This window comes from Engraulis encrasicolus, chromosome 6, assembly GCF_034702125.1.
Source record: "Engraulis encrasicolus isolate BLACKSEA-1 chromosome 6, IST_EnEncr_1.0, whole genome shotgun sequence".
Lineage (NCBI taxonomy): Eukaryota > Metazoa > Chordata > Actinopteri > Clupeiformes > Engraulidae > Engraulis > Engraulis encrasicolus.
In genome coordinates this window covers 9010165-9033862 of record NC_085862.1, presented here as the reverse complement: position 1 = coordinate 9033862, position 23698 = coordinate 9010165, and the positions used below count along the sequence as shown (strand labels likewise).

Sequence of the window (23698 nt, the reverse complement as noted above, 5' to 3'; positions counted from 1 at the left end):
AATATAGATAGATAGATACTAGATATGGAGAGCATGAGAGAGTGGGTGAGAGAAGAAGAGCTCGAGGCAGAGGAGTAGATAGATAGATAGATAGATAGATAGATAGATAGATAGATAGATAGATAGATAGATAGATAGATAGATAGATAGATGTGAGGATGAGAGAGAATGGGGTGAGAGAAGAGGAGAGCTAGAGTCAGAGGAATAGACAGATAGATAGAGAGATGTGAGGATGAGAGACTGGGATGAGAGAAGACGGGAGCTGGAGACAGTGGAGTGCATATGACCAGTCAGGGCCAGGGGGCATCCTCTCATTTACGGCAACAGATTGTGATGAATATTCACAGACACGAAACGAACCACACGACCCAGTTTGGAGCTCCATTCTGCTGCCGTTCTGATGATGGAAATGGATCAAGCTGTTATCGGGGTCAGGAATAATAGCCTCCGAAATGTCAGTGAAACGGATGCCAACTAGCAGAGTTTGGCAAGTTTCGTAGTAGAGCGTTTGCAAACTGCCCTGTTTTTCTACCCTGTAAAGTGTCCTTGAAAGATGCTCCAAATAAACATTATTGTTAATGCTTTTATTATTATTATTACAATTGTTATTATTATTATGAATACTACTACTAAAACCTCTGTCCTAATACTACTACTACTAATAAACCTCTCTCCTGAAACCTCATGCAGATACTGCAGCTCTGAGTTATCTGGACATATTTTGAGTCTCGAACGGTCACAGGTTTGAGCCCAAAGTGACGAACTAGCGCCACCCTGGTGGTTACATCAGCAACTACATTTTGTGAAGCACTGAAACTCTTAACAGAATAAGGTGAAAAAGAGAAACAGTGAACAAGAGAAACACATGGACGAGAGAGGCCAAGACAAAGACAAATGAGAGTGTGCTGAAAAAAATAAATCTACAAGAACAAACCTGAGCGAGGACAGTGTGAGAGGAGTAAACAGGAGAAAGAGACAAAGAGGACAACAAATTGAAAGAGAAACTAGAGGGAAAAATAGCGAGAGCAGAGAGATAAAACAGCAATGGAGACTACTGCCAGGAAAACAGAGAGGGATGGAAGAGGATGATGACATGACATGATGAGACAAAAAGAAGATGGAAACAAGTCCGACAGGCGGACAAAGATGCGTCCGTCTATGCACTCTGCCGCCTTATGGACACAGGAGGGAATGAAATGCGTTTCAGACGGACCGACCAGACAGACAGACAGACGGACATACCCTCTTATAGAGATGCTAGGACGCATCTAAAAAGAGGAAGAGGAAGATGGTGAAAGAGTATGTGTGGGGAGTCTTCTCACCTGGTGCAGGCTTTGCTGTCCTCTGTTGGATAAACGCCCATGTGGAGACAGCGGAGGTTGTCCATGCGCTGAGATCCGGGACTCCTGTGACACAAACAAAGACACACACACACACACACACACACACGCACGCACACGCACGCACACGCACACACACACACACACACACACACACACACACACACACACACACACACACACACGATTAGTGGATCATCATCAGTCATCAGCTATTGATTTTCTATGACATAACGTCAAATCTAGTCTACATTCAAAACTAACTTGCAGCACACGTATTAGGTCCTCTGCTATCCTATTTATATAGGATTCCTCTCAATCTGTTCTTCATTACTTTGTACTCTACACTGCATACTCCTTACACTTTGTACTTGCTTTTATGTCCTCTTTGCAGGTCGCTTTGGTTAAAGGGTGTAGGCATTATTACCCCTAAAGTTTAATTCATTTCCCCTCATTTTACGAATGGCCACCATTTTGTAAAATACAGACACCATTTTGTTTCCTACTGTACCTGATCAGATTACATACGTGTCTCAGCCCCGCCCCGTATGTATAAAGCCAGGTACAGGTATGCTCTGTCGCTCTTCCCCGAAGCCCGACTTCCTCCATCGAGATGTGAGACGTGTCGAGACCCGTCTCCTTAGAGGGACGTCTATTTTAGAAATTATTGAAACTGTAAGTTATCTTGGCCAGGTTAACACTACGTCGATATATTTCTTCCTTCAACCGGTTTTCGTTTGTATTGCATTTGACTTTTGCGGACACTGCTAGGAGAGCAGTGAGTCAGGACACACGAGGAACTCACGCGCTATAGGATAACTTTTGTACGGACAATTGTTAATCTTTTACTAGTACTGAAATCAAAGGAACCTCCCTGGAGTCGAAAAAGATTCGGTTGAGGCTTGATTGTCTGTTCCCCAAGAGAGTGGACAGCCGGTATAGTTATTACGCGTGGAACGGACCTACGTGCACCCGCCTTTCTCATTGGACCTTCGCAGGACGGCACCGCAAAGACAATCGGACTACACAACGAAATACCACCTTCCTTTTCCCCGTTCAACGAAGCAAGACTTCTGTGGACACATTGCAACCTCGTGCCCCGGAACGGCGCGTGGTATCGCTTGGCCCCACAGACAGAACCTGCGAGCTTGGAGAACAAAAGGACCTCGTGCGCACGAAGACGCACACACCCACCTCGCCCGAGAGATCAAAGGATCTCTCTCTCTCTTCCTACCAAGGATAACAGTAAGCACGCGAATTTGGGCATAGATATGCAGTTAGGACTGTTACATAGCTTTGAGGAGTTGTGTTTAAATATCCACACTTGTAGAGTGTGATATATTTTATTTTGGGTTATTTTGTTCTATCTGTTCTTTCTTTTCTTTCTCTCTTTCTCCCCTCTCATCACCACAGATAGCCACACGCTATTCTTAGTTTACATTAGTTGCAATATTGCCATAGGCCATACTTGCACCCACATGTAAATTACCCACTCACAGAGATACACGTACCAGTGTTTTAAACCATTGAGTCACTGAGTCGAGGACGTAAGCTATTGTCGGAAAAGAGCGCCAAACGCTCCCTTTTCCCTCCCCCCACACATACTGTAAAGCCTTAAGACAAAGGACAGTATTCTCTGACTAGCTTGAATTCTATCTTGAAGATAAGTTCCCGCTTCATCAGCCGAAAGCTTAACGCCCCTCCTCGTATCTCATATTTCGGTCCTGCGCGCAGCGCTGCGCAGAATCATTTGAGCCATAGTTCATAGAACATACATCTCTCTCTCTCTCTCCTCCCACCGCTCCGCACACGCGGTAATAGAGGTGCGCGGCGCTCACAGAAAGCGCTCGCCACGCGCCCCTCCTCTCTCTCTCTCTTTCTCTCTCTCGCATAGCGTACACACACACACACACACGCATAGCGCATCCTCTCATACCCCGTGTATATATTGTATATTTTACCTAAGTTCTTATGCCCTGCAAGTCACATTGGCTGTATCAGTGTTATGACCGGATGATGCTTTTACAATAAATGTACATTGTGGTGAACTGTGTTTGTCTTATTTGAACAATTTCTACGAAGTCAACCAGAAAAGAATTCACACAAAACCTTCAGATTATTTGTCAATAATGGTCATGATTTTATGAGACGGTCATGAACCGTGTTTTATGCAATCATTAATTAGACAATTGACGATTCCATAAGTACACACCTACACATTATTGATACCCAACGTGAAGAGTTTAACACACTCTTCATGCATCATTTCTTATACTCTTATTCCTCACATATAGTAATAACACATTACATATTTGGAACCGTATAAGAATTGTATACTTATTAATGTAATTATAATTACATCACTGTACTTCCCTTACATTTAACGTCGTACCCATTAATTGTAGTTGACCCTACATATTTTGGTGCCCGTGTGTGAGGAAGAATAGTCCCCGTATCCAATAAATGTAGTTTTACCTACATATTTTGGTGCCCTTGCGTGAGGAAGAATATTCCTCACGTCCAATAAATGTGGGATTACCCCTACATATTTTGGTGCCCTTGCGTGAGGAAGAATATTCCTCACGTCCAATAAATGTGGGATTACCCCTACAAGGGGCAAAAGGTAGGATGACGTTTGCGCGGTGCCCGTCTCAAAATCACAATTAAAAAATGCTGTTCAAATAAACTCGCTGTGAGAATGTTTTTCATCGCGGAATGCCAGCAGTTGATACAAATCTGAATACGGTGTGTAAAGCAGTTTTTCGTATGAAAAGTGTTACCCATGATACTCCTTCAGACCTCTCTGTCAAAAAGTTGCATTCTGGGTTTTCTGACAGCGGACCATGGAAGTGGTCGCGAGAGCCATCGTTCACTTACTAATGATTCTGTCTCGGGACAGTGATTAATTAAACTTTTAATCCTGCCTGGAGCCCCTTTAAAAGCGCCTGCTAAATGTGATGTCATACCAAGAGACCCACCTGGAGAAGATGTCGACTGTGTGTTGGCGTTGAGGCTGGGCCAGTGGTATAGTCTACTTTTTTGTAGTGGGTATACTGTATATTTGAGCAATTTTTGAGGTGGGTATACTGTATATATTTGTGCTATTCTAAATAATGGATCAATCAATTTTAAGTGGGTATACTGAAATCCCTGACATTTTGAAGTGGGTATACTGCGTATACCTGCATTCTACTTAGACTACACCACTGGGCTGGGCAGCGTGTACAAATACTACATTTTATGTTGTCTACTAAATCTCACCTGGAGAAGATGTCCACCTGTGTGTTGGCGTTGAGGCTGGGCAGCGTGTAGGGTTTGCCAAACTGCAGCCTGAGCGCCTGCTTGTTCTGCATCTTGGTGATGACGCCATCGTTGACGGGCAGCCAGTCCATGGAGGGCACCAGCAGCTGACTGGGCAGCAGGCAACACTCATCTATCAGGGACTCGTCAGGCTCCTGAGGATGACCCTCGTCACGGGCTGGAGGGAGGGACACACACACACACGCGCGCACACACGGACACGCACACACACACACAGATGGAGAAGTGTTAGCAGAGCACTTGACATTTAAGACTTGTCTGGCTCCTAGGGATGACCCTCGTCCCAGGATGGAGGGAGGGGAAATGGGAAATGGTAAATGGACTGCATTAATATAACGCTTTTCTACTCCTTTGTGCATTCAAAGCGCTTTACATTGTATGCCTCACATTCACCCATTCACACACCGGTGGCAGTGGCTACCACAAAGGGCACCACCCTGCCACCAGGAGCAATTTAGGATTAAGTATCTTGCTCAACCACCTCTACCGCCTAAGCCACCACCGCTCCCAGGATGAGATGATCAGAGATGTGTGAGGCGTGTGTGTGTGTGTGTGTGTGTGTGTGTGTGTGTGTGTGTGTGTGTGTGTGTGTGTGAGAGGTGTGTGTGTGTCCTTACAGCAGAGCCAGAGCTTGGTGAGGAGTCTGAAGAGGAGGGACATGCTGTCTTGGTTGTCGGAGGTGGCGGTGTAGGAGGGGAGACAGCCGGGCTTCAGCAGCCCCCAGATCCGGATCATCACCATCATCTCCCGCAGCATGCCCAGCGACGAGCCGTCACGCAGGAACCCGAACCCGGGACACACCACCGAACCCTAAAGTACGGGAGAAGAGAAGACTATTTAGAGTGTGTGTGTGTGTGTGTGTGTGTGTGTGTGTGTGTGTGTGTGTGTGTGTGTGTGTGTGTGGTGTGTGTTATGCGCCATCTCCCGCAACATGCCCAACGACGAGCCGTCATGCAGGAACCCGAACCCGGGACTTGCCACTGCAGTATGCACCACGGGACAAGAGAAGGCTATTAAGAGTCTCTCTGTGTGTGTGGAATCTGAACTCCTATCATGCGTGTGTGTGTGTACCTGTGCGTGTTCTCTTACCTGGTTGGGTAGGTTTGCCATCAGGTAGAGTACGAAGTCCCCGACCCACTGGATGAGCTGCTGAAGGGACTGCAGAGGAGGCCCGTCCAGAACAAACTCCTCCGTCTTCAGGTTGATCATCACCTTATCTATGTCTGGAGCAGTGAGGGACAGACAGGACAAGTTACATTCACACTTGCAAAAGTTCATATATACATGCACAGCTTCTATAGGTGCTGGTTGTCTTTTGCTGTTTTGTTCAGAACAAGTACAGCCGTGGCGAAAATTGAGAGACAACCTCAAAATGTATCAAAATGTACTATTTATAGGCACGTGTTTCAGTAAATGAACATAAACTATTGTCAACATTTCCTCAGAATTTCAAATGAAAATATTGCATTTTAGAGCATTTATTTACAGAAAGTTATAAATGGTATCTTCACATTCATCTTGTGAAAAAGACTTGTGAAATGTGTCTCATTTTAGAGATATAACTATGTCAAATTGGCAGTAACTACAATATCCAACCTAATACCAAGTCTTTAAAAGGTACACTGTGTAAGATTTTTAGTTGTTTATTTCCAGAATCCATGCAGCCCATTCACTAATGTTAACTTTTTCATGAAAACTTACCACCACCATCAAATTCTAAGTATTCATTATGACTGGGAAAATTGCACTTTTCATACATGAAGAGGGAGATCTTCTCCATGGTCCGCCATTGTAGATTTCCAGACATAGACATTTTTAGCTGCGAAAATGACTGTACTTGGGCCATACTAGACAATATTAGCTTATTACTTAGTAAAAATTCATGAAAAGATCAAATTTGGCGATAGCCAGCCCAGTTTCAATGAGCAGCATAGTTGCAGTACCTTTTTGGACCATTTCCTGCACCGTGCACCTTTAAAGGCCCTTTTCTAAAGGCCATGTTTAATCAACACCTTAAAACACATCTCTTCCTGGAGGCTTATGGCTGCTAGTTCCACAAGCTCTTTCACTTACATGCATTCACGCACACGCTCACACACTGACGCGCACACACACTCACACTTTCCAACACAAGAGTCTGTGAGGCGTCCTTGGGTGTTTTGAAAGGCGCTATATAAAACGAAAGTATTATTTTCTCAGTTTCAATTTTACTGTAGTTAGTTACTGCACTTGACCATGTTGGGCAGTACAGTCGCCAATGGCAGAGAGTGAGTCAACCCATTTTAGCCTGATGACTCATATATGTTGTTTGACCTTTGCTGCCTGGAGACACATATACGCTGCATTCAGGCTCTTGGGATTTTAGCTTTTTTAATAAAAATGTGGGTTTGCTACAGCTGAATGAACACAGTCTAATGCAAGATGAGGGTCTTAGGGTTTACATGCAAATTATTTCATGTTTTTATGTGCATCAGAGGCTAAGATATTTAGGTTTTTATAGGCTGAGGGCAACTTTCCCAACAAGGGCTTACAGGCATTCAGCAGACATTTTTTTGCAGGTGCTTTAGGTATCAATGGGTTAATAGGACTGAAATAAAGTTCCTCATTCGATTCCCTTTGCCCAGTGCAGTGCTTAATGTTTAAACTTGATGAAAATGAAGAGGTTTTGAGAAATGAAACGTGGCCCATGCAGATTTAAATACTCCTCTAATCGCCTTACAAAGGTCTTGGGCGAGCTGGCTGGCTGGTATCCTTTCTCCAGAGTGAGGAACGGCGACTTCCATTATAAATCCCCAAAACCTCCACACAATAGGACTGCCATCGCCTCTGATTAAGAGCTAGGCCTGCACAATTCATTTCATGCAAAGGAGTAAGAAGACTGTAAGAAAAAGTTCTGTTTCAAGAGCGTCATGAGAACAGCCTGCACTGAGGGAGGGAGGGAGAGAGCGGGAGAGAGAGAGAGAGAGAGAGAGAGAGAGAGAGAGAGAAAGAGAAAGAGAGAGAGAGAGACAGAGAGAGAGAGAGAGAGAGAGAGAGAGAGAGAGAGAGAGAGAGAAAGAGAAAGAGAGAGAGAGAGACAGAGAGAGAGAGAGAGAGACAGAGAGAGAGAGAGAGAAAGGGAAGTGTGCATGTGTGTGTGTGTGTGTGTTTGCGTGTGTGTGTGTGTGTGTGTGTGTGTGTGTGTGTGTGTGTGTGTGTGTGTGTGTGTGTGTGTGTGTGTGTGTGTGTGTGTGTGTGTGTCTTCTGTTCGCACTAGTGTGGTGTGACGTGGAGGCCTTGCTGATGGTGTGTAGGAGGGTGTTTATTAAACAGAATATTTTCACCCTGTCGTGTGTGTGTGTGTGTGTGTGTGTGTGTGTGTGTGTGTGTGTGTGTGTGCATGTGTGTGTGTGTGTGCGCGTGTGTGTGCGCGTGAGAGAGAGAGAGAGAAAGAGATACAGAGATACAGTTCCTCGACTTCATCAGAGTTATGTTCACTGACCATATCAACACTTCTCTGGGAGGGATTAAGTGGTCCTCCAGATGAATAATAACATACGTCATGAACGTCAGCTGTCAGCGATTGGTCACCACTCATGTGAGCCACCACTCAAACCTGAGCTGAGCTCACTCCTCCCACCCAAGCACTCCAGCAGTGTGTTACAATATGCGGCCTTGCCTCCTCCACTTAAGCTTGTCTCCTCGTATCAGGAAGTAATATGTCATGATGACATCACTGAGAACAGCATTACATTTCGATATCTTGCAAAAGCTCAATTGTAAACTCTTTTTCTCATTTCTCATTTGCAATTGGAATGGTGAATGACTAAACAGACCCTCGAAAGTTGTTGTGGCTAGGCTGACAGCGGGGAAACTTTATTGTTTTGTCCACGGAGGAGGAGCCAGGCGGCGGGGCGAGGAAACAAGCACAAGTGGAGGAGGCAAGGCCGCATATTGTAACGCACTCCAGGGCATCGAGGACACCGGCCAAAGAAATGAATTAAGAAGTAATTAATGTGGTCTGGTAAAACCAGGCTACAGCTGGCCATCCCTCACACCAGACTCATGGCCACCAGAGAGTGAGAGTCTTGCATGTAGCTGCTCCATTCCTTTGGAACAAACTGCCCGACCACATTCAAAATGCCCCTTCACTAGCCATGCTTAACCCATTGGAGTCTAAGGCACCTGCAAAAAAGGGTGCTGAATGCCTGAGCCATTTTTAAGAAAAGCTGGCTTCAGCCTATAAAAACATAAATATCTCAGCTTCTGAAGCACATAAAAATAATATTACGCACCAAGTTGCACTTAAACGCAAAGACCCTCATCTTTCATTAGAATGTGTTCATTCATCTCAAACAAACAGAGATTTTTAATAAAGTTGTCTCAAATCTCATGAGCCTGAATGTTGCGTAATGCAGCTCCAGGCGCCAGGGCCAATGTTGCGCAATGCAACATCAGGCATCAATGGGTTAAACACCACCTCAAAACACATCGTTTCCTGAAGGCCTTTGGCTGCTTGTTTCCACAAGCATATGCACACAGATACCATGTTAAGTGACCTTGTGTGTTTTGAAAGGTGTGAAAGCTGTGAAAGTGTGAAAGGTGAAAGCTCCAGGCCACTTTATTAGAATAGCGTGAAAAAGTTGATTTATTTCCATAATTCCATCAATACTGTTACACTGTCATATATTACAGATTCATGGCCCAGTTTTTTTTAAACTATTCCAATCATTCAATTGTTGCATATTTTGGGATTCCAGCTAAAAAAAAACCCATGAATTGGGGAATTCTCATCATTAGAATATTGTGATAAAATCAAAATTTACTTCAGCGAAATTCAGGTCACATCAAATCAGTTGAAATTTGCTACTATCTACATATCATGCAATGTTCAATACTTGGTTGGTACTCTCTCTGTCTTAATAACTGCCACAATGTGTTTAACATTGAATTCAATGGCAGAAACAGTACATGGGAGTAGAGATGTCCGATATTGACTTTTTTGCCGATATCCGATATGCCGATATTGTCCAACTCTCAGTTTTCGATTCCGATATTGGCCGATACCGATGCCGCTATATGTGGGTTATTTTTCCTCATAACAAATTCTAGGTAATATTACAAATCTGCTGTTGTGGAACAAAATGTGCTTAATTTTATTGTAATGCCCCACTAGATGCATTCTCGAATGCAACAAAGCTTTCCAAATATTAACATTGTCTGAGCAAAATAGAAAAATAATTAAGGAGAAAAGTGTACAGTAATTCAATCATTATTATATCGATTTTGATAGGTCAAAAATCCGATACCGATATTGACCGATATTACATTTTATGCTATTATCGGGCCGATAATATCTGTGGGCCGATATTATCGGACATCTCTACATGGGAGTTATGGAAGCCCAGATATCCTTGATGCTTTGCTGTCAGCTGTTCTTGTTTGTTGACCTGGTCACCCACCCTTCACTCTTCAATATACCCTGTAGATTTCCATGCCAGGTTTTGGTGTTAACTCACCAGTTTAATTCTAACTTACCAGAAATAAAACTCCATTCCTTTTCAATGGGGTTTCATTCCTGATGATTTAGAATTTAACATTATTGATGGAATTATGGAAATAAATCAACTTTTTCACACTATGCTAATAAAGTGTCATGGAGCTGTATGAAACAAAAGTCTTATTATTATAATGTGAAAGCCCAAATGGGAAACTCAAACTCCCGCTGTCATTGTGACATAGCACTCCACAGCAGAGAAGTGCACACGGCACACAACAAAATTGCATTAATGCCTCACCCGTGCAAGGGGGCAGCCCCCAATGGCATCCGAAAGGGAGCAGTGCAGCGGGACGGTACCATGCATAGGGTACCTCAGTCATGGAGGAGGTTGGGGGAGAGCACTGGTTAATTACACCCCCACCAACCTGGCGGGTCGGGAGTCCAACCGGCGGCAACCTTTGGGCTACAAGTCTGACACACTAACCACTTACCCATGACTGCCTATTACTATTATTACTACTCACCAGTCTCTGTGTTCTTGGTGCATATTATTATTATTATTATTATTATTAAATTAAAGTTAATGCTCAAGTGTAGCCTAATTGTATTCTTGGCCCTAACTGAACTAAACTGCGGTGATATGCATCTTTTCACTGGATGAATGGCAGAAGAACCATCATCCATTAATAACTGTACTCTATTATTAAGGTTTGCAAAGGACTGAACTGTCATGAATGTGTCATTTTGACATTTTGAAACCATGAATATGTTGACAAAGGATGTAGAATCGCAATCTAATTCTGACCTGCCTTGGCGGAGGTGTGGTCTCTGAGCACTTTTCTAGTTATTATTATTTATTATTATTATTATTACATTATTATTATTACTCACCAGTGCCTGTGTTCTTGGTACATATTATTATTATTACTATTATTATTATTATTATTATTATTATTATTAATAATAATATTATTACCCACCAGTGTCTGTGTTCTTGGTGCGCGTTATTATTTATTACTAATATTCTTCTTATTATTATTACATTATTATTAATATTAATATTATTACTACTCACCAGTGTCTGTGTTCTTGGTGCATATCTCGGCCAGGCGGTCGCCGGGGCTCTTGTCGGGCGTACTGAGCACGTGCGGCCGCAGCAGCGATTTGAGGGTGGAGCTGATGGCGATCAGGAAGAGCTTGGCGTGGAAATCGCACGCACGCGCCGCCGTCGCCGATGACAACTTGCACAGAGACGCCTTCACCGCCACGATCCGCGTAGACAGCACCTGGACACAAAAATGACAACGATACAGATAACGATCCTCGTAGACAGCACCTGGACGCTAAAACCATAACAATACATACACTTCACTGCCACGATCCACGTAGATAACACCTGGACGCAAAAACGATAACAATAACTACGATCCGCGTAGACAGCACCTGAATGCAAACACGATAACAATACCTACACTTGTTATGGTGCAACTTGTACAAGGTTTTTTGAAAAAAGATTTGCATACTCCTTTGTTTTTTTCTTTCTCATTAAGAAAGCAGGGAAGATAATGGGCATGTCCCCTCCCTACATCCTTCGAGTTTTTATTTTTATGTAGCATCACATGTGTAATATTAATTTATTTATTATCACCCCCAATATTTATGGTGTGCAATTTAGCAGACCCTTTTTTTTAACCAAATCGACTTACAATCAACAACATAATCAAAGCCAACATCACTAGCAGATACAAAGTGCACAGGAAATATACATCATAAATCATATGCATCATTCATTTCCACGTTCTACGGATTTTATAATGACTATTTGCATAATCATATTCATTTTTTTCAATACATGTTGAGAGTTTTTTTTTCATATCTTCATGATGTAATCTTTTTTAAAATGTTACAAACTCTTACATAGCCTACCAAACAAGACATTATACGGCCTGGTATTGGCTATATTTTATACTTTTAAGTTTTACACCACGAAGTACTGCGCGCGTGTGTGTGTGTGTGTGTGTGTGTGTGTGTGTGTGTGTGTGTGTGTGTGTGTGTGTGTGTGTGTGTGTGTGTGTGTGTGTGTGTGTGTGTGTGTGTGAGTGACATGGAGATATAGAGCAGAAGTTTCCGGTTCTCACTGCCTCTCAGACGTCAAGATAAGACATGCTGTGGGGTTTTTTGTGTCCAGTTTTTAAGATTCTTGACACACACAATGTTTATTTTATACAATGTTGTGTTCCCTTATATTGTTTACTCATATGTGGTTTATGTACAATATTTACATCCTATATACTGTATTTTTCACTCTGTTGGAAGTGTCCCTAATCCCTCATAGTTTGTGACTCATGATGTGTTTTAAATTGTTATTCTTTACATACTCCATCTAAATGCATCTGATGCATCTCCATCTGATGTGTTTACATTGCTATATCCTTTATATTTGATCTTATTCCTTACTCCTCTTGTACAGCATTTGCAACTTTTTCCATCATTTGAAATTTTTACAAAGTTAATGTGGATTGAAAACACCTTAAAACAGTTAATGGTTGAAAACACCTGTGTGCGTGTGCGATGTGTGTGGGTGTGCGTGTGTGTGCGTGTGCGCGTGCGTCATGTGGAGATATAGAGCAGGTTTTAACTTGTCTTAGAGCAAGACAACGCTTAACATGAAAAATAAGACACTTTATCACCTTTATAAACCCCAGCCAACGATTTTAACTGTATTAAGCTCCAAAATAGTGACATACCCCTTTAAGATGCGAGTTTCTTGACACAGACCATGATTTTTATTTTATACAATGTGTGTGTGTGTGCATGCGTGCGTGCGCGGGGGCTGCTTGGAATAGAAGTATCAGATAGGGAGCAGTTATCTAGTCACACACACGTTATCTAGTCTTGAGGTTGAGAGCTCTTTTGCAGAAAGTTTAATCTCAACATTGAATCAATGTGAGCTCAGCTCAGTGTGGGCCTACTGCACCCAACACATGCATGCACACCAGGGTTGGAAATAAGGCAAGGCAAGGCAAGGCAAGTTTATTTATATAGCGCATTTCATACACAGGTGCAACTCAATGTGCTTCACAAAGTTAACAAATGTAATTTATTTCCTTCTTTCTTCCCGGTTTCCTTTCATTTAGAGTCAAAAAACATTTAAAACATTAAGATAAAACACAAGGTAAAAATAATAATAAAATAAAATAAAACAAATTAAATAAACATTGAAATAAAAAAAAAAAAAAAAAAATTAGGCTAGGGGAAAGCATCTGAGAACAGCTTTGTCTTGAGTCTAGATTTAAAGCTATCAAAAGTGGGTGCATTTTTTACGTCATCTGGAAGCTGGTTCCAAAGCTTTGAAGCATAGAAGCTAAAGGCTGCCTCTCCACACCTTGTTTTGACTTTTGGAATCACCAGCAAATTCTTCTCCGTCGACCTTAGTGACCTGGTTGGTGCATACAGCTGAAACATATCCAGTAGATATGTGGGTCCCATTCCATTTAATGATTTAAACACAAGCATTGCCTTAAAATCAATTCTGTAGCTTACTGGGAGCCAATGCAGCGATCTTAAAATTGGAGTAATGTGGTCGAACTTCCTTGTCTTTGTAAGAACCCTTGCTGCTGCATTTTGTACAAGTTGAAGCTGTTTAATGGTCTTCTAAATGGCTTATATATGGTATATAAGCACCCCGTCCACCCGCCAAGGACGGGTACATTTCAGGGCTGACTGGTAAATTTTTCAGAATGGAGGAGAGGTCAGAGTGCATGAGGGCATTTCTCCTGCTGGCGTTCACCTCTGGTGTTTACCACCTCGACCCTGATCCTAATTTCATGTTTAGGGCTAAAGGACAACGTGCAGTAATACGTTCCCCTCGTGGCTCCTTGCCAACCTGCAATGACGCCGGGACGCGGCCCATAGTTTGAGAATCACTGCCTTATGCCATTATATCTCCAGCCTGAAACGCTGATGTAAGGCAGGGTTGATCCATGTTTTCCTGTTGTTGGCTCCAAATTCTGACCATTCCACCTGAGTGTTGCAGTAGATCAGACCAGGCAAATCATTAGACCAGACTTTTCCGATCTTCTAGTGTCGTTTATGGTGAGCCTGTGTAAATTGTCGCCTGTTCTCTTATGCATGTGTGTGTGTGTGTGTGTGTGTGTGTGTGTGTGTGTGTGTGTGTGTGTGTGTGTGTGTGTGTGTGTGTGTGTGTGTGTGTGTGTGTGTGTGTGTGTGTGTGTGTGTGTGTGTGTGTGTGTTAAAGCAGGAATATGCTTGCAGTGTGACTTATTTTACATGCACAACCATGCAAACGAGGTAAGAGGGAGGGAGAGCGAGAGCGAGAGCCAGAAAGAGAGAGAGAAGTGTGTGCACGCATGTGTAGTCAGTTTGATGCCCACATTTGATCTGATAAAGAGACGTGAAGAGGCAAGATGTCACACTCACGCACACACACACAATCTACGTCATAAGAAATACCAGATTAAGTTCTCCAGCCCTTAGCAGTCTACCTGCCAGATACTCGGAGACTAATCGTAAGTCGGACATACGGAGTTGAGAATGGAGAGGTCAGAGTGCATGAGGGCATTTCTCCTGCTGGTGTTCACCTCTGGTGTTTACCACCTCGACAATGATCCTAATTTCATGTTTAGGGCTAAAGGACAACGTGCAGTAATACGTTCCCCTCGTGGTTCCTTGTTGCTCTACAGGATTGATAAAGATGAAGATCAACTTCTGGTCAACTGCTCACAGCCGGACAGCCCACAACCAGACGGCTATAGCATAACTTGCTTAAGAGATTTAAGGGGTTTTGAATTTAACAACCTCGCCATGTCCCAGAGTGGAAACTACAGGGTGGTGAGGGGAGGAGGACTAAGTAGCCCAGTAGGAAGGACCGTCTACACTCTCACCGTCTGTGAAGAAGGTAATGAGGACTGGAGTGGAGAGGCTCGTCATACTCATACTACATATGTTAAAGCTGGCAGTGCTGTGCTGTGCGGGTCTGACTTTGCTCTAGGGAACGGCAGCAGTCTGCGGCTGTATGAATATCCAGATCCGGGACGTACCACTCTGGTCTTGGTCTTGGACACCAGCTCCTCTCTGGAGCCCCTCGTCCCAGACCTGAGGGGCAGGCTGCAGGTGGACACCAACACCTCCACGCTCACGCTGACCGAGTTTTTGTCCAGAAAACTAGTGCACCAGTTCTTGTGCACGATGTGGAGAAGAGGTCAATGTCAACTGTTTCGAGAGCAGCTTGTCATTTTTTTGCCTACAGTTATCGTCACTCATGAGGAGGAGAATGTCACTCTTCCCTGCACTTTCAGACGAGATTTTCCACATCAAGTGTACTGGCGAACACCCACTGGAGATGTCAGAATCAACAGCAATCAGACCCGCCAACAGGAAGTGATGTACATGCTGAACGGCAGCCAGTCTGGAGACTATTCCCTCATCATTCCCTCTGTGTTCCGTCAACATGATGGAGCATACAGCTGTAGATATTCTGATCTATCCACACCATCCATCCAGCTTTCAGTTTGTTTTAAACTCCCCCGTGTGAATGGGATGTTTTCTCATGGTGAAAGTGTCCTTATGGACGCACATGAAAATGAGACTGTGCGCTTGGCCCAGTGGTTTCTTCAGACAGGGCAACAGCCACAGATGCCGATTATAGAATCTATGGACGAAGAAGATGCCCCTCTGTTTGGTGTGAATGACGTGCATATGCCTGAGGATCTGATGGGCAGAGTGACTGTGTTCAACTCCAGCACGTCTCTGAACATCTCCAACCTCACAGCAGAGGACAGTGGAGTGTACACATGGAGAGTTCTAAAGGGGCAACGACACATGGAACTTGTTTGTCATGAGGGCAGCATCCACCTTCTGTACAGGGATCCGTTTGGGGTGCACTCGCCGTTCTACAGAGCGTACGGCCCACTGCTGGGCTGTGTGCTGCTGGGGCCGGTGGCTGCTTTGATCTGGCTCAAGCTGAGGAGAAGAAGAGGAGGAGCGCTGACCCCTGGTGGTCAGGAGATGGAAATGCAGGACATTGGAGATGAAGACGTCTACGATGACGTGGAGGAGGCCCAAGACCGTGTCTGAACAACATACTCCTCTCCGGTGTGTGTGTGTGTGGTCTATACATATTACAAATATTTTACATTTTAGCATGCTTTAAATTGTTTGCCTTGCATAGTAATTTTTTTGCATGTAGTTTTACACATTGTACGTAAAACAAAACAAAATCATGATGTAGTTCATTTCGCATGCTTAATAGTTTGTGTCAGGAATAGTTTTTTTTTTAATGAATGATAGACTATTTTCTACAAGCCGTGACTGTTTTACAATCCCTTATGTAATTTCACACATTGAACGTTGAAAAAAAACATGATGTAGTTCATTTTGTAAAAGCATGGTTTATAGTTTTTGTCATGTATAGTTATTTTTTGAAAGAATGATAGACTATTTTCTACCAGCCGTGACTGTTTTACAATCCCTTATGTAATTTTACACACTGTACGTATATATAAAAAAAAAAAAATCCATGATGTAGTTCATTTTGTGTTTTAAAATTCCTCACATTGTTAACTTGCTGTATGTATTTTTAAATCATATTCCTTAAATAAATTATTATTATACGCACTAAAAAAAAAGACTAATTACAATTTTGCTTGATACAGTAATCAGTACCTTAATGGGGACCAAAACATGTTTTAATATGGTTCAGCTTCACATGAAATAACATATTTTTGACTGTTTTAAAATCCCTTATGTAATTTTACACATTATACGTTTTTTTTGTTTTTTTTGTTTTTTTTTAACCATGATGTAGATCATTTTGTAGAAGAATGATTTAGTTTTTGTCTTGCATAGTTATTTTTTTAATTGAATGATAGACTATTTTCTACCAGCCGTGACTGTTTTACAATCCCTTATGTAATTTTACACATTGTATGTTTTTTGTTTTTGTTTTTTTTTAATCCATGACTTTCATTTTGTGTTTTAAAATTCCTCACATTGTTAACTTGCTGTATGTATTTTTAAATCATATTCCTTATATAATATACTTAATGGGGAGACTGTTGAGTTCCGATGGTGGCAAGGTGGGTCAGAAAGAGGAGGGATTGTAAAAATGTGCGGCGAGTATAGATTATTATTATTATTATTATTATTATTATTATTATTATTATTATTATTACCTCCGCCAGGAGGTTATGTGATCGCCCGATTTCTGTGTTATCATGTCTGTCCGTCTGTCCGCCTGTCGCTCTGTTCGTTCGCTGCTATTTCGTGGCCTGCCACAAGGTGGCCGAGGTGAATTGAGCAATGACAGGGCGCGCCTGTGAGGTGGATTGATGGACAGTGACCACACAGCCAGAATGTACGCGCGGATTTGCTGTGCCTACATGGCTGCGTAGGTAGCCAATAGCACACCAAATGATATATACAGCTTCAGGCCTTTTTATTAGAATACCATGAAAAAGTTGATTTATTTCCATAATTCCATCAATAATGTTAAACTGTCATGGATTGTAGATTCATGGCCCAGTTTTTTAACTATTCCAATCATTATTTTATTTATTTTTATATACGTTGGCCTTCCAGCTCAAAAAACCCATGAATTGGGGAATTCGCATTATTAGAATATTGTTATAAAATCACATTTTTCTTCATCAAAATTCGGGTCACATTAAATCAGTTGAAATGTGGTACTTTCTACATAACATGCAATGGTCAATACTTGGTTAGGACATTCTCTGTCTTCATAATGGCCATGATGCGTTTAACATGGAAGTCAATGGCAAAAACAGTGCATGGGAGTTATGGAAGCCCAGATATCCTTGATGCTTTGCTGTCAGCTGTTCTTGTTTGTTGACCTGGTGCCCCACACTTCACTCTTCAATATACCCTGTAGATTTCCATGCCACGTTTTGGTGTTAACTCACCAGTTTAATTCTAACTCAACAGAAATAAAACCCCATTCATTTTCAATGGGGTTTCATTTCTGGTTATTTAGAATTAAACTGGTCAGTTAGCGCCAAAACGTGGCATGGAAATCTACAGGGTATATTGAAGAGTGAAGTGTGGGACACCAGGTCAGCTATACAAAAACAGCTGACGGCAAAGCATCAAGGATATCTGGCCTTCCATTACTCCCATGCACTGTTTCTGCCATTGACTTCAATGTTAAACGCATCATGGCCGTTATTATTAATAATATTAAGACAGAGAGAGTCCTAACCAAGTATTGAACATTGCATGTTGTGTAGAAAGTACCAAAGTTCAACTGATTTGATGTGCACTGATGTGAAACAAATTTTGATGAAGAAAATTGTGATTTTATTACAATATTCTAATGATGTGAATTCCCCAATTCATGGTTTTTTTGAGCTGGAAGACCAAAATGTGTAAAAATAAACAATTTAATGATTGGAATAGTTAAAAAACTGGGCCATGAATCTACAATCCATGACAGTTTAACATTATTGATGGAATTATGGAAATAAATCAACTTTTTCATGGTATTCTAATAAAAAGGCCTGGAGCTGTAATAGCCGATATGCCGACAATATGGCACACATATCGTCGCAGAGTTTATTGTTCTCCGAGTGTTTGCCCTGTCAACCAAATCAGCGTTCGCGGAGCTAATTGCTCTCCGAGTGTTTCCCTGAACTTTACGAAGGTTGGAGATATTAACAACGGCAAACAGTGATTAACAGTGAACAGACAGCGCCAAGGAGGGAAAGGTACCCAGTTCTCTACATGAAAGGTTAAAATAAAGTTGTGTGGTGACAGTCGCTACAAAGCCAAACAGAATGCACAGCGCGCGGATTTGCTGTGCCTGCATGGCTGAAGCCATAGGTGCGTATAGTCAATAAATAGCACCCAAACATAATGTAAATATGTAGGCTAATGGCATGCATATCGTCACAACTTTCGCGGAGTTAATTGTTCTCCGAGTGTTTTCCATGTCAACCAAATCAGCTTTCTCTCGCCTGTTGAAGTTTGTAGCCCACGGAGGGAGGGAAAATATCCTTATAACGGTGAACAGTGTTGGCTATCAATGATGAACAGACAGCGCCAAGGAGGGAACGGTATCCAGTTCACTACATTTAAGGTTAATCAAAGCTTGTGTTTGACAGTGATACCAAATCGTTCTCAAAGGCCAAGGTGCCCCCGTAGTCATATAATTCACTATAGGCTATATTATGGATTGATATTAATAGCTGCGCTATTTAATACTGTGGCAAAACAATTATGTGATGAAAGGCATAATGCTTCCAATCATCAAAATGTTTATAACAACACAATGAATGAACAATGACACCAGGCTACAGTATAGCGATGGGATACAATATTTTCCAAATTAGGGCCTATAGCCTATGGCATGACCAATCACATTTGCCAAATCACACAATGGCAGGTGAACTAATACCAAAGCTAACCAGGGGTGAATTTCTCAAAACCAAAGTTGCTTACTACATTAGCTACTTCGTTGCTTTCAATGCATTTTCCCATTGGCAACTACCGAAGTTGCTAACAGGCTAACAACTTCCCTTTTGAGAAACTCACCCCAGGTGAGGTGACATAAGCCTTAGCTAATAAAAGAGACACATAATTTGGTTAAAATTGAATGTTCACTTCTCTGAACACTGTAGGCCTAGCCTATAAATAGCCTAGGCATGCATGGACTACACCACGACATGTCACAAATATTACAACCAAATTCAGCTTCTTTGGCGGAGGTTTGCACTCTCTGAGTGCATTTCTAGTTTGTGTAATGGGACATGATTGATGGATGGCATACTGGTGATCTGATGGCGCGCGCGCGCGTGTATGTGTGTGTGTGTGTGTGTGTGTGTGTGTGTGTGTGTGTGTGTGTGTGTGTGTGTGTGTGTGTGTGTGTGGATTCATATGAAAGGTACCCTTTCTGTCTCCCTTTCCCTCCTCAAATTCAGCATAAAAGCTTGAGGCATTCAAAGAACTTCTGGTACTGGTTCTACAATACCTGTAGCAGGGCCTAGTTCTGCTTCATGTGATAGTCTAACCTGCTGGTTCTGGTATGATGAGGGACAGTTCTGAATCTAGTTCTGGTGCAGTACTTGTTGCAGGGCCTGGTTCTGCTTCATGTAATATTCTAATCTGCCAGTATTGATGTCTGTTGTAAATATCAGTCCTGTGTATGTCTATGTCCTTTCATGGTATAGAGAGAGAACCTTAATTTCAATTTCCTTGTATGACCTGTGCATATAAAGAAACTCACAGTAAAAGCTGACATGACTAGACTACTGATATGATGAGGGACAGTTCTAGTACTGGTTCCACGGTACCTGCTGCAGGGCCTGGTTCTGCCTCATTATAATCTGCCGGTGTCCTGTCTATATGAGCGACCCGTCGAGATGTGATTCTCTTCGCTACTGAGCATGCGCACGCATGCGCACACCCTCGCGGTGGTTTTCGCGGGTGATTGCCCATCGAATTGTGAGACCGCAAGTTAGGATAGGATCCCCTGAGACTGTCAACTTTAGTGACTCAAACTGTAGCCTATGTCCTCCAGAGGTTACCACCAGTCATCCATAGTCTAGTTAGCCTATAGCCTGTCCACCGACTGTCATGGACTGAAAGTTACGATATAGTCTATCCCCTGGGGGGGAAACGGGAAATAGCGTGGATCATCCAGCAGATCATTGGAAAATCTGCGAAATAGCGTGGCCTCAAACATTTTGTTGCCTAACCGTAATCGCTCACACACTCAGCCTCGAACATTGTAACATCGATCAGAAAAGACTATTTATGTAGAGGAGGCGTTCTCATTGCAAAATGGAAAAATCGCCACCTCTGATTGAGCTGTCAAAATGCTCCCTCCACCCTTTTCACTCAAGAATTTGAATCGACTGCATTGTAAAATGCCTGAACATGGTAATAAGAAATGCACTGGTGGGGATGTTATGAAAATATGATTCCGGTATCTGCTATCTGGGGATATCTAAAGCGCGCTTGTTTATCCCCATACACATGATTTCATGTGGCAATTTGCCTTGCGAGCCCACGTCGCATTGAAACCAAACCAACAGCAAATGACTGCATTAAACAACCCGTAGCCAGGCCCTGATCCCAAACACTTTCTTCAGTATTTGCGCAAACTCAACTCAGTCTCTTTCATAGCCTATGGCACGTTTCTTAACTTGCTCAAACAAGAGGCTGACGCACGTTCTTATTAAACTCCGCACGAACGATTGCACACCCCTGTCCGTGAAATAGGCTAAACAAAGTAATGGTTATTAAAACAGTCCTACGTGGACCGATTGAAACGCCTTCCGCGGAAAATCAAGGTCGCTCATTTAGATGAGGCATCGCAAATCGATAGAACACCACTATCGAATAGGGCGACCGGTCGCTCATCTCGACGAGGCAACACATCTCGACAGAACACCGGTACTGGACAGTTCTGGCTTTGGTTCTGGTGCGGTACCTGTTTAAGGGCCTGGTTCTGCCTCACGTACTATTATAATCTGCCGGTACTGGTAAGAGGTTAGACAGTGCTGGTTTTGGTCCTGGTGCGGTACCTTCTGCAGAGCCTGGTTCTGCCTCGAGTATTGGTCTAATTTGCCAGTGCTAGTATGATGTTGGAGGGTTCTGGTTTTGGTTCTGGTACGGTACCTGTTGCAGGGCCTGGTTCTGCCTTATGTACTGTTCTAATTGGCTGGTTCTGGTTCTGGTGCGGTACCTGTTGCAGGGCCTGGTTCTGCCTTGTGTAATGTTCTAATTTGCTGGTTCTGGTTTTAGTTCTTGTAAGGTACCTGTTGCAGGGCCTGGTTCTGCCTTATGTACTCTTGTAATTGTCTGGTTCTGGTTCTGGTTCTGGTGCGGTACCTGTTGCAGGGCCTGGTTCTGCCTCATGTAATGTTCTAATTTACTGGTTCTGGTTTTGGTTCTGGTTCTGGTGCGGTACCTGTTGCAGGGCCTCGTTCTACCTTATGTAATGTTCTAATTTACTGGTTCTGGTTTTGGTTCTGGTGCGGTACCTGTTGCAGGGCCTGGTTCTGCCTCATGTACTCCTCGTGCAGCCTCTCCACCAGGTTGTGCACCATCCCCGGCTGTACATGCAGCAGCACGTCCCACCAGTCGTAGCCCGTCACCATGCAGTACTCCAGCAGGAACAGCAGGTGGCGCAGGAGAGTGTTCATGTCCAACATCTGGCCCATAGAGGGCGACACGCGGATCATGTGGAGCTAATGAAGAAAGAGGGAAAAGGAAGAACAGAGGAGAGGAGATGGAATCAGAGGGAAAGATAAAGAGAGAGAGAGAGAGAGAGAGAGAGAGAGAGAGAGAGAGAGAGAGAGAGAGAGAGAGAGAGAGAGAGAGAGAGAGAGAGAGAGAGAGAGAGAGAGAGATTACACAGTGATCACAGCACATTTGATTACAGTATACTTTATGTGACGTAGACCCAGAGCCAGGCTACAGTACCTTGCTGTTAGTAATTGCTGAGTCAGAACTTACAGTACCTTGCTGTGATTACCAAACTCAGTCTACAGTAACTTGACGTGGTTGCCAGACCCAGTCTAAAGTAAGGGTCGACCGATATATCGGCCGGCCGATATATCGGGCCGATATTAGCGTTGTTCAGGTGTATCGGCATCGGCCGATACACATGGCCGATACGGCCGATACGCACCCAGCGTCATTTACAAGAGTCTTTCATGCAGATTATGCAGATTTGTTTATTTATTATTATTTTTATTTTTTTTACACAACTAAAGACTATTAAGAGTATGTCATGCACATTTTTGTTTATTTATTGTTATTACTATTATTTTACATTTTTTTGTTACTTGTTCTTAACGTCAGTTCAGTCACTTGAAATATTTATTATTTTATGTTATTCAGGTTTTATAAAAGCACCAAGACACTTTATTTTTGTATTACTTGGTTGTTCATTGTTCATTGTTTTTTACTTAAAGTTCTACCTCAATTTGATAATGTTAAATAAATGTTTATTTATTTTTAACTTGAGACCTGGAATATTTGTCATTTTTTAAACTTTTTTTTTAACCCATATCGGTATCGGAAATCGGGTATCGGAAATCGGGTATCGGCTATGGGCCATGGGGAAAAAATCGGTATCGCATCGGCCATCCAAAAACCCGTATCGGTCGACCCCTAGTCTAAAGTACCTTGCCGTGATAACGAGAGGCAGAGCCTACAGCAAAGAATCGTCTGCTAGAGAAATAGTCCAGTCGTGATTTCATGAACACAGAAATGTTGAGTACCCTAAAGTTTTATTGCAGAAATGTCATCTATAGGTCAAATGAAGGGGATTTAGCTTGGTTGCCCAAAGTTGCACTTTGGGCAATTTGCATAATTAGCATAAATATATCGTTAAGGTAAGACTACTATAGGTGAATAGGCAAAAAAACTTAAATCATACATATCACCTTGAAACTTTCTCGGTTCATTACTGATGATGAGAGAAGAAAAAAACGTATTGGATGTTTTTTGTATTTCAGTATAGGGCCCTACAGGGATCACGACTGGACTAAAAGATGCATCAGGCCCATACTTT

General features: G+C 42.6%; 1 protein-coding gene across 1 annotated transcript in view; it reads right to left on the bottom strand.

Moving 5' to 3' along the window:
* med16 (mediator complex subunit 16) overlaps positions 1-23698 on the bottom strand; it is a 33378-nt gene that overhangs the window by 2857 nt on the left and 6823 nt on the right. Inside the window, exons 9-14 of the mRNA XM_063200028.1 lie at positions 22161-22367; positions 11216-11426; positions 5751-5884; positions 5279-5471; positions 4602-4818; positions 1323-1406 (exon numbers count right to left, since the gene is read on the bottom strand). Of these exons, the coding sequence (XP_063056098.1) occupies positions 1323-1406; positions 4602-4818; positions 5279-5471; positions 5751-5884; positions 11216-11426; positions 22161-22367 (1046 nt within the window). The remainder of the gene's footprint in view (positions 1-1322; positions 1407-4601; positions 4819-5278; positions 5472-5750; positions 5885-11215; positions 11427-22160; positions 22368-23698) is intronic.